The 12,570-nt window shown below is 43.1% G+C and overlaps 1 protein-coding gene across 13 annotated transcripts in view; it reads right to left on the minus strand.

The window, feature by feature from the left end:
* Window positions 1–12,570, minus strand: part of LOC143808019 (uncharacterized) — a 428,145-nt gene that overhangs the window by 189,271 nt on the left and 226,304 nt on the right. For 9 of the 13 annotated variants that reach the window (XM_077290228.1, XM_077290229.1, XM_077290226.1 and 6 more), the window contains one exon: window positions 4,410–4,529. The exons of the other annotated variants lie outside the window; for them this stretch is intronic. In XM_077290228.1, coding sequence (XP_077146343.1) covers window positions 4,410–4,529 — 120 coding nt within the window. The remainder of the gene's footprint in view (window positions 1–4,409; window positions 4,530–12,570) is intronic. 13 annotated transcript variants of the gene reach the window in all.

The following is a 12,570-nucleotide window of genomic DNA, read 5'->3' on the forward strand; positions in this document are numbered from 1 at the left end:
CAGAGTTCACTAATCCAGCCACTTCTCTGCTAGAATTTTTTTTATGGGGAAAATATGAGGAGAGCATTAAATAGGGGTTGTGAACATAGTTGTGGTGCTGCTGGTGTTGATGGTATAGCTGCTGCAAGGACAGGATGTGGTCGATCTGTGTCTGTTACATGCCCAAGTGAAACACCTTTCTCAGACAACAATACTTTCTGCATTAGAGCATGTGTAGGTGGTTTTATATTGGATGGCTGAGAGTGCCTCCAGTTCCTATGCATTTTCTTCAACCCGATCCCCTGCAGAAAGTGAGAGTTGGCAGCTGATGACCATGGGCAAATTAGCCAAGCAGCCTGAGCCCCAAGTCATGCAGCAGTTTTGTCTGCTTTTTGATTACTCCATTGGCTGTGGTTCCCTGGCCCATCTACCTGACCCTGACCCAGAAGTGGAAGAGACTGAGTTCTAATGAGTACTGAGTACTAATGCCCAACCACTTCTCCACTTCTTGTGTTGGAAGATGGGTACGTGTGAGGGCTAGTGTACATGGTCAGTGAACCGCAGCAGCACATTTCACCCAACTGTTGTGTCTGTTTGCAGTGTACAGACTGGCAAGGGGGGCACGGGGGTGAGAAGTGGTTGGAAGACGATGCAGGGGATGATGAGGTCCTAGACCCCAAATGGAGTGAAGGCCATTCTAGTAAAATGCACAGTTCCGAGGAAGAAGAGGTGGTCACGCTGGCACTGCAGCACAGCAAAAGAGGCAGCATGGTGAAAAAAAACAGCAGCCAACCCCTAGTCATCATGTCGGCTGCTGAGGAAATTCAAAACCAGCTCACAAGAGTTCCCTGGTTCCCAGTTCTTAAGATAATGTGCTGATCACAAGACAGAGCCTGAAGCAAGGCAAAATTGTTCTGTATCTGAACACCACCTGCATGATGGCTGCATGCCCGCAAAGAGAGGATGTGACAGTGTCACTACCAGCAGCAGTGGCAACAAGCATGTCCACACTGTCCAATGAAAATTTTCAGCTCTCTTCTTAAGAGAAAGAGGAAATACCCCCCTACCCACCCACGAGTCAGGCGCCTAAATGACAGCATTTCCAAATTTCTGGCATTTAAAATGCTGCTACTATGACAGACTGTTTTAAAAAACTAATGGCGAGGGCTGTCACACAGTACGTTGTTCCCAGCCGCCACTACTTTTCCAGACAGGCCATCACTACACTGCACACACCTATCAGGTGTGCACTGCCCAACGGCATCAGTGGTAAGGACTACATAACCACCAATACATGGACCAGTAAGCAAGGCCAGGGACGTTACATCCTCCTAACTGCCCAATGGGTAAATGTAGTGGCAGCTTGAACAGAGGCGGAAGATGTTTTAGAGCAATTCCTACTACCACCAAAGATTGCTAGACATGTTGCCTCCTTCTCCTACTCCACTTCCTCCACCACCTCCTCATCCAGTCACAGTAAGATCTGCACCACCAACTTCAGCACAGCCAGGGGAAATGACAACAGGCTGTTCTGAAACTCATCTGTTTGGGGGACACATCACACACAGCGCAGGAGCTGTGGATTCTGATCAAACAGCAGACAGTGGTTGGTGCTGGAGAACCTCAAGCCCGGCCTGGTTTGTATACAATAACAGGCGAAATCTCGAAGCAGCTCTGGGTCTAGACGATTTGACACACATACATTGCCTGGCGCATGTGCAGAGCTTCTTGAAACATTACCCACATATGTCAGAGCTGTTGCTGAAAGTGTGGGCAGTGTGTGCGCACTTTTGGCGTTCTCACCCTGCTGCTGCTCACCTGTCTGCACTGCACCATCACTTCTGCTTTTCTGCTCACTGCCTAATATGTGATGTGCCAACAATGCGGAACTTCACCTTGCATATGCTGGAGAGACTTTGCAAGCAGCAGCAGTCAATAGTGGAGTTTCAGCTGCAACATGCACGGGTGAGTCACTCTGTGGAACAATATCACTTCACCAACAATGAGTGGGCTTCCATGCGGGACTTGTGTGCCAAGTTGCACTGCTTCAAACACCCACCAACATGACCAGAGCTGGAAAGGGATCACAAAATGCATGAATACAAGTACACACTTTGTAGAGGCACTACTGACGGCATACCCACCAGACAGCGGGGGCTCACAGAAAGAAGGCAGAGGTGGAGGAGGAAGTCACAAAAACACCTGGGGCACCGCATCAGAAAGAAGAGTTACAATGGCTGAAATATGGCAAAGCTATCTCAGTATACCACAACATCTGACACCACCATCTGATATGGTCCGTGTTAGCAGGAGGCAGCGTTACAACAATATTGTGGTAGAGTATGTGTCCACACGTCTCCATGTACTAACTGATGGGTCTGCCTCATTTAACTTCTGGATTTACAAATTGGACACAGGGCCTGACCCTGAGATTTATGCCTCAGAGGTGGTGGCCTACCCATCGGTAAGTGTAATGTCCCTCAGTACTTTTTGGTTTCCCTTTCTTGGCCGACTAGACAACTATACCAGCCGCATAAAGGCATTGTTATTTGCAATTCATTTAATGTTGTGGCCTCTCAAATTTAAAAAAAAAAAAAAGAAAAACAAAAAGTGAAATTAAAATAAAAAAAAAAATGCTTTATGTCCTGATTTACCATGAGCAGCTGTAGGACTTTCTGTTTTTGTGATGTACCACTGAAAAATGGATGTGAAACTCCCCTGATGAATCCTGAATTCCTGATATAGGAGGAAATGCATAGGAAGAATACACATGGCCAGCATCTTCACATACGAATTTTAGTGCTCCACTCTACTAATTTTTGCGACAGCGACCATATGATTAGCGGTAAAGACCTTTCCTAGATATGTTTTACAAAAGTTATTCTGATTTTAGATAGAATAACAGGGTGGCGTTAATACAATGTGTACACCAAGAATCCTCCATACAAATACCTGATTATAGATTTGTATCGAGATATATGTATTTATTACATGCGGTATATTGCAGCACCCACAGAGGGTGTTACTGTTGCTTTACATGCGTCTTATGGACTTGGTCTTTTTTAAGACTATATATATATGACTAATATATTAATTAAAGGTTAAGTTTTAGGTCCCAATTGTGCTAGTCCTTCATCTTATAATTAACATTGGGATAATAAATTCTTCCCTTGACATAGGCTTTTTTGCTGTTATTTAAAAACAAAACAACACAAAAACAGTGTTGGCTACTACTCCTTCACCTTTTCCATCTTCATTGCCTTGTCCACCTCTAGCTCCTCCACTTACTCCACCTCCTCCTTCCCCATTTGGACCTCCATCTCCTGGTTCTAGATTGCTATTTTTTTATGCCATGGTCTTTAAAATCATTTACCTAAAAAATAAAATCATAGAACCCTCCAAAGCAGTGTTGGATACCTCCTCCACTGGCTCTTCCACCTACACCATCGTGTCCACCTCCACCTACTCCACCTTCACCTCCACTTGGAACTCCGCCTCCTGGTACTAGATTTTTTTTTAAGTTTGTTATTTTAAGTCTTTAGGTCAGTTCCCTAAAAAAATAAATATTGAATATCTCCACCCCTGCCCCTTCCACCTAAACTGTCATGTCATGTCTACCTCCCCCTCCTGCACCTCCTCCTCCACTTGGACCTCTGCCTCCTGGTTCATTTCCCTATCCACATTTGTTTGTAGGGAAATTGTCCTGCTCTTACTCCTGTTTTGCTTACTATTGAAGCCCCCTAGCCCTTAATATAACCATTTTACAGCCAATTTAAAGTACTGAAGTTTAGGTTCCCATTGACTTCCATTGTTTCCGGGTCAAGTTTGGTCGAACCTGACGGACCGGAACATCGATGAGTCCGCTCATCCATAATTATAAGCATGCACACACTACCTGAATAGAGCTGCCAGTTGCATGTGCTTGCTTGCGAAATTTGCTTGTGAAATGTGATTCCACATATACTTTCTGTCCCTATCCAATGATCTTTTTTTTTGCTTTTCATCCTTTAATATAAAATTTCCTTTTTTATTTTTGGAATATCGGTTTTAATTGTCTACTCTACATACTGTACAGTCATCAACCATACTGCCCTTGTTGCTACATGTTCTTTACTGGTGGTGAAACTATGTGTAGCAACTTTGCAACCTTGCATTTTAGGAATAATTCAATTATTTTTTATTTTGTTTGAACATCATTATTAAAAAATATTAAATAAAAATAAGCTTCGATTTGCATTACAAGGCTCAAAAAGTGTTCAATTCACCCTAAATAAAATCATAGTGTTCTGCATATATATTCCAGGCAATTAGAGGCTTTTTAATAATGCAAAACTTTGTTAACAGCAAATTGAATCTTTGAAATCTAAATTATAAAATATCCACTCATCTCTACTATTAAGGATAACATGGTGATAACTATTATAGCTTACCTGAGAATCCATTATTACAAGTACAGATGAAGCTTCCTATTGTGTTAGTGCAGGTTGCATAAGGTGAGCAGGTATTGCCGGTCAGACATTCATCAATATCCTCACAGTGAGTCCCATTACCTAATGAATATAAAATGTTTCACAAGTAACTGCGGATTTACAGATGTAGAATTTCCTCAAATGACATAAAATATCTTAATGCAGGAAGGTGTTTATGGGTTATTTTTGTGCTCTTTATTGAGGAGCGCAGTCTTCTTGTGACTCTTTGCTTTTTGATTGTGGGGAAGCATTGTGCACTACTGAAGATTGACAGTTTGGACCAACATCAAAATAAGGCCTCCAAAAAACACAGTTATACTGAACTTCACTCACCTTCACACAGTGAGGCCGGCGTCACACTCGGCGTAAGACAATACGGTCCGTATTTTACGGCCGTAATACGGCCGAAATACGGTGAAATGTTCCCAAAATAGTGATCCGTAGGCAGGGTGTGTCAGCGTATTTTGCGCATGGCATCCTCCGTATGTAATCCGTATGGCATCCGTACTGCGAGATTTTCGCGCAGGCTTGCAAAACCGACATCTAATGGATTTATGTGCTCAAATGTTCATTAAAACATATATACAGTATATATATATATATATATGTCATTGAGACACATATATATATATTCTGTATTTAGATTTCATTCTGCGCGATATCTGTGAACAGCCGGTAATTCAATAGCCGGCTTTTCATTTCTCCTGCACAAACCCGACAGGATATGAGACATGATTACATACAGTAAACCATCTCATATCCCCTTTTTTTTGCATATTCCACACTACTGATGTTAGTAGTGTGTATGTGCAAAATTTCAGCGCTGTAGCTGCTAAAATAAAGGGTTAAATGGCGGAAAAAATTGGCGTGTGAGGCGCCCTCTGGTGGATGTTCTCATGAACTGCAGCCTGGGAACTTTTTCCCACGCTCCAGGTCATATGAGGACATCCACCAGGGGGCGCATCACCGCGAATGAATGAAATGTAGGTCAATGACCTACATTTCCTTCATTCGCCGGGGATTACAGGCAGGGAGCACAGCTGCATTTAGCAGGGCTCCTGCTTGTAATATTAGTTAACCCCTTCAGATGGATTACATCGTTGGACCTGACAGTACATCAGAAGGTATGTATCTTGTGCGTTTATTATGTTGCCAAGCGAGGGACTGCAAATGGATTTGAGAGAACAATAAATTATTACAACAACCGCTGTGTTTATTTCATTAAAATCCTTTTTAATCATGTGTGTGTGTTTTTTAACCCTTTCCTACAATTGGATTAATAATGGATAGGTGTCATAATTGACGCCTCTCCATTATTAATCTGGCTTAATGTCACCTTCCAATAGCAAGGTGGCATTAACCCTTCATTACCCCATATCCCACCGCTACAGGGAGTGGGAAGAGAGTGGCCAAGTGCCAGAATAGGCACATCTTCCAGATGTGCCTTTTCTGGGGTGGCTGGGGGCAGATGTTTTTAGCCACGGGGGGGCCAAAAACCATGGACCCTCTCCTGGCTATTAATGTCTGCCCTCAGTCACTGGCTTTACCGCTCTGGCGGAGAAAATTGCGCGGGAGCCCACGCCAATTTTTTCCGCCATTTAACCCTTTATTTTAGCAGCTACAGCGCTGAAATTTTGCACATACACACTACTAACATTAGTAGTGTGGAATATGCAAAAAAAAGGGGGATATGAGATGGTTTACTGTATGTAAACCATGTCTCATATCCTGTCGGGTTTGTGCAGGAGAAATGAAAAGCCGGCAATTGAATTACCGACTTTTCACTAACAGCGCTGCGTATTTCTCGCAAGTCACACTGCTGGTCCGTGTGGAATCCGTATTTTTCTCGCCCCCATAGACTTTCATTGGCGATTTTTTTGCGCAGTACGCTGACAAACGCAGCATGCTGCGATTTTGTACGGCCGTAGAAAGCCGTATAATACTGAACCGTAATATACGGCTAATAGGAGCAGCCCCATTGAGAATAATTGTGCCGTATGTTATGCGAGTTTTACGGACGTAGTTTCTGCGCTCTTACGTCCGTAAAACTCGCCAGTGTGACGCCGGCCTTGTACGCACAGTGAAAATGCTTACGGCGCTAGCAGTGATCTCATTGAGGTCAACTCAGCACTAGAGATGGGCAAACCTGAACAGTAAAGTTCAGGGTCAGTACCGAACACTTATGGTTGTTTCACGAACCCCAAACATGGACTTCACCTGTTCGGGATTAGTCCCCCTCCACCCTGAACACCAGGTGTTTCTCGAGCTATCATCTGCATGATAGTGCTAGAAACAGTGGCGGCTCTGATTAAGGCTGCCGTCGCACTAGCAGTATTTGGTCAGTATTTTACATCAGTATTTGTAAGCCAAAACCAGGAGTGGAACAAGTAGAGGAAAAGTATAATAAAGACATATGCACCACTTCTGCATTTATCACCCACTCCTGGTTTTGGCTTACAAATATTGATGTAAAATACTAACCAAATACTGCTAGTGTGACGGCAGCCTAATACCACCGGTCAGCGCTCTGCTGCTCATTTTTTTTTCTGGGATAACCCCATAACTTCAATAAAAAAAAGGTTAAGCAAACAGCTGTGAGCTGTTATTAATAGCCTAAGAAGCTTTTTGGATATTGTTCCTTTTCACAGATTATTAACATCAGCCCCCAGCCATAGGCTTTCCCTCTGCTGGTTATGAAAATTATGCGAAGGCCCACGCCATTTTTTTTTATTTAAAGGGGTTGTCCACTACTATTAATTAACCCCCCAATGTATCCCCCCCAGGGCCCCTAATGAATTTTGTAAATACCTTCTGTTGCCGTTTTAGCCTGTGAGCGGCGCTATGCCGGCGGCTGAGTCGGGGTCACGTGACCACCAGGCTGCAGCCACCGCTAATTTCTGCCGACGTCACGTCAATTACCAGACTCTGGAAATTGATGTGACATTATCAGCAGGCGTGACCCAGCCTCCACAGACAGCGGTCACTTATCAAGAGTGACTGGGCTGTGGGCGGTGCTGGGGTCTGCAGGGCTGTGCTGGGATCTGTGGGTGGGGTGGGGGGTCTGCACCATGGGTCTGCTGGCTGTGCTGGGATCTGAGGGCAGTGCGGTGCTGGAGTCTGTGGGCGGGGGGTCTGTGGGGCTGTGCGGTGGGTCTTCTGGCTGTGTTGGGGTCTGCGGGCGGATGGTGCTGGGGTCTGCTTCGGGCGAGGGGGTCATTGGTGTGTGTGTGTCTGTGTGTAGGCATCATCCGATGGGACTACAAGTCCCATCTGGCTATGCCTGCTACAGTGACAGTGAGTGACACATTAGCCAATGATGAGACAGTAGTAGTCCCATCATCCGGCTAATGTGTTGAACATAAAAAAAACACATACACATATACAGTACATACATATAGACATACAACATACATATAGACATACAACATACATACAGTACATATAGACATACAACATACATACAGTATATACAACATACATATAGACATACAACATACATACAGACATACAGTACATACAGCATAAATATAGACATACCTCACCTTGATCCCTGAAGCCATCGCTCACCTGTTTAAAATATTAAAATAATAAACAAACAATATACTCCCTGATCCACAGATATCCAATTAATAAGAGTGTCCCACAACGATCTCCCGTGGACAGCAGCCACATCAGCTGATGTGACCGCTCTCCAGGGGCCCCGAGAGACAATGATGGAAGGTATCCTTCCGCACTGCATTCCTCCGCCGCTGTGAGAAATAGTGCCTACTCTCACTTGTGGCACTGCTGTGTGGGAAAATTCCCACGCAGCTTTGCCATAAAGTGAGAGCGTCTGAACTAAGGTAACCTCAGTGATGCACTGCGGGAGCCAGTGCCTCCTGTCAGTGTGTCACTGGAGGCCCTATAGAGCAGTGACATCACCCAATGTCACGGTTCTATAGGGGAAATCATCGTGGGACACTCGTTATTAATTGGACTACGGTGAAAAGTGAGTATACGGTTGGTTTATTATTTTTAATTTTTTGCAGGCGATCGAGTATGGTAAGTATGGTGAAATTAAGAATGTTAAAATACATTTTTCTGGCTGTGTCTTTTTTAACTCTTTCACTACTATAGGAATAATAATGGATAGGTGTCTTATTGACGACTCTCCATTATTAACCGGCTTAATGTCACCCTACAATAGCAAGGTGACATCAACCCCTTATTACCCCACATCCCACCACTACAGGGGAGTGGGAAGAGAGGAGCTAAGTGCCAGAATTTGCGCATCTTACAGACGTACCATTTCTGGGGCGGATGCGGGCTGGTATATGTAGTCGGGGGGCAATGTCCATGGCCCCTCTCTAGGCTATGAATTTGAGCCCGTAGCTGTCTGCATAGCCTTTCTGGCTATAAAATATAGGGGGACCCCATGTCATTTTTTTGGGGGTTCCCCTATTTTACTAGCCAGTAAAGGCTATGCAGACAGCTGCGAGCTGATATTCATAGCCTGGAAGGGGGCCATGGGTATTACCTCTTCCCAGGCTACAAATATTGGCCCCTGATCATTGGCTTTCCCCCTCTGGCGCAGAAAATTGCACTGGAGCCCACGCCTTTTTAAAAAATTTTTTAACTGAAACATATTGTTCATTAACCCCTTTCTGCCAGCTGACGAAATAGTACATCAACTGGCAGTATCCCCCCTTTTTGGTGGGCTCAGGCGGTGAGCCCACTTCAAAGCCGCAACACGTCAGCTGTTTTCAATAAAAAAAGAATTAATCTGATCGTGAGAAAAAAAAATTAAAAGCCAAAATTCAGTTTTTTTGGTCGCCGCGACATTGCATTAAAAAGTAGTATCATTAAAAACGTCAGCTTGGCACACCAAAAATTAGTCCTCACCCAACCCCAGATCGAAAAATGGAGACGCTAAGGGTATTGGAAAATGGCGCAATTAATTTATTTATTTTTAGCAAAGTTTGGAATTTTTTTTCACCACTTAGATAAAAAGTAACCTAGACATGTTTGGTGTCTGTGAACTTGTAATGACATGGAGAATGGACAATGGCAGGTCAGCTTTAGCATTTAGTGAACCTAGCAAAAATGCAAAAAAAAACAAGGATTGCACTTTTTTTGCAATTTCATCGCACTTTGAATTTATTTCCTGTTTTCTGTTACACGACATGGTAAAACCAATGGTGCCGTTTAAAAGTACAACTTATCCCGCAAAAAATAAGCCCCCACATGGCCATATTGATGGAAAAATTATGGCTCTGGAAATAAGGGGAGCAAAAAAACGAAAACGAAATAAGCTCCAGTGGTGAAGGGGTTAAGAAACATGGATATGGACATATCTATGGAAATAGATATAGATAGATATATAGATAGATATATCTCTGTATGTATCTATCCATCCCATATCTATCTATCTATCTATCTACCTATCTATCTATCTATCTATCTATGTATCTATCTATCCCATATCTATCTATCTATCTATCTGTAATGGAGTGTGGGTTAGACAAATGTAAAAGAGGAGGTTGGACAGAAATGACCTCACAAACCTTTTAAGATAGAGGAGGGAGAGGAGGGAGGGGTTTGGGTGTGTTTTGGAGTGGGTGTGGTAGGTTCTGGCTTAGAGGCCTGTGCAATGCAAGTGAGGAGAAATGAAGTTGTTGATTAACCCCATGAGAGCTGGATCCAGCACAGAGGAAGTGCTGCTACAGCATGATAAAAGGTAATATTGCTAAAATATACACAGTGGATGCTTTTAGTGGCACATAATAGCAAGATTTATGAAAAAAAAAGTTATAGTAGTGGACAACTTCTTTAATGCTTTATTTTACACAGGAGGTACACAGCGGGTGCTGAATATAACTCCTATCATTGTCGCCTGGTTGCGCTGTCTGTGCTGTGATAAAAACTGATGTATCTGCAGGTTTTTCACGCAGACACATGGTCCATGCGAAAAACCTGACATGTTCGCAGTACCATTGAATACGATGGGTGTGTGTGTGTCTGTATTTGCCTTCCTTAAAAAGCGGACTTCATAAGGGTACAGAAAACGGACGGGCGTCAGGTTGCTGGACTGAACTATGTGCTCTAACATGCTACTAGCAAAGGTAAAGGTGGCTTTGCCTCTGCAGTCTCTGAGAAGGGCAGGTGCACTGAAGCTGGCCAGATTTAGTGATACGCCCAGCTACAGAGAAGCAATTTCAAGCTACAAAGTAAGGCTATGTGCCCACGTTGCGTTTTTTATGCGTTTCCGCTGCATTTTTTTACCTCAGTGGAAACGCTTAAAAAACCCATTCACATGCAATCCTATGGGATTCCGCAGTTGCTGTGCCCATGCTGCGGATTTTCCCACTGCAGAATCGCATAGCGGTAAAATCCGCAGCATGTTCATTATTTCTGCGGAATAACGGCGATTCCAACCCCATATGATTGCACTGAAACGCTCACTTTACGCATGTGGCTATGCCCACCATGCGTAAAGTGAGCGCTTCATGTGCGGATGGTACCCAGGGTCTGGAAGAGAGGAGACTCTCCTCCAGGTCCTGTGTACAATATTCATGTAAAAAAAAAAGAATTTAAATAAAAATTTGCGATTTACTTACCTTCTGATGGCCCCTGGAGTCCTCCCGCCTCTCAGCAGTGCACGTGGCGGCTTCCATTCCCAGGGATGCATTAAGTGAATCACCTGAGATGACGTCGCCGTCTCACGAAAGTGACGTCACAAAGGTCTTTCGCGCAAAGCATCCCTGGGAAGGGAACGCACCGGGAGCGCAGCTGAGGAGATCGGGGGCCGTCGGAATGTGAGAATAACCATATTTTTTATTTTTTGTATTTTTTTTAACATTCTATCTTTTACTATTGACAGGGTGAGAAAATCCATTGAAGAGTCTTGCTTTCTTCATTTACTGTAAATATTTATAATTAAAGAGTTGTGTGTAAATGTAACAGAGAAAAATGAAAAGTATCACTGAAACATGTAAGTTATTATTATGCAAGTCAGGACCAGTGCATCCACAATCATTGGACATAAATTAGGGGGTCTGCTGATATTACTGACCGGAAGTATCTTTCATCAAAAATTGCTATTCATTTTAATTCCTTATTTATTGAAGAACTATTTTTTTAATAGGACCATGGCCTTATCGCTCTACAATACTGCAGCATGTAAAAACTGGTGTACAACACGTATATCTAGGATTCACGCCGCTTTCCGTCTTTTGCCCCATATATTCTTAAGTGTGAGGCTTTGAATATACGGCCTTGACTTATGAAACAGCATCCACATACAATTCAGGTGCATGTGTCTACGATTGAGTTTAATTAAAAAAACTATTCCATATTTGTTTATATGTTTTTAACATGATCCTATTGTATTGAACTGTGCCATTGACAATACTATTTAATACAGTTAAATAAATGTTTATACACTAATTAATTGCTCTACCTGTCAACTTACAGTGACTAACTAAAGTATTCACCCACTTGTCATTTTATCTATTTTGTTACATTACAATGTGTTTTTAAATATTTTTGTAATCCGATGTGCGTGTATTGCATCTGCACTAAATAGTCTAAGTTGGTGAAGTGAGGTGAGAAAAATATGGGCATAAATTTAATTTATGGGATCAAATAAATTAAAAATGATATGTGCATATGTATTCACCCCTTTTGCTTTGAAGCCCCTAAACATTTCTAGTGCAAGCAATTCCCTTCATAAGCCACATGCTTAGTGACAGGAAGTCCACCTGTGTGCAAGTGTCACATGAACGGCTGCAGAGTCCGCAAGACCATTAAGCAGGAAGCAGTACTAAACAAACAACACCATGAAGATCAAGGAAATCTCCAAACAAGTCAGGGACAAAGTTGTTGATAATTACAAATTGGGTTGGGTTATAATAAACGATCCCAATCTTTGATGATCCCCCAGTTCACCATCAAATCGATTATCATCAAATGGAAAGAACATAGTACCACAACAAACCTGCCGGTCACCAAAACTCTCAGCCCCGGCAAGGAGGGCATTGATCAGAGAGGCAGCACAGAGACCAAAGGTAACCCTGAAGGAGCTGCAAAGTTCCCAAGCAGAGACTGGAGTATCTGTCCATACAATCACAATAGGCTGTACACT

This window comes from Ranitomeya variabilis, chromosome 2, assembly GCF_051348905.1.
Source record: "Ranitomeya variabilis isolate aRanVar5 chromosome 2, aRanVar5.hap1, whole genome shotgun sequence".
Lineage (NCBI taxonomy): Eukaryota > Metazoa > Chordata > Amphibia > Anura > Dendrobatidae > Ranitomeya > Ranitomeya variabilis.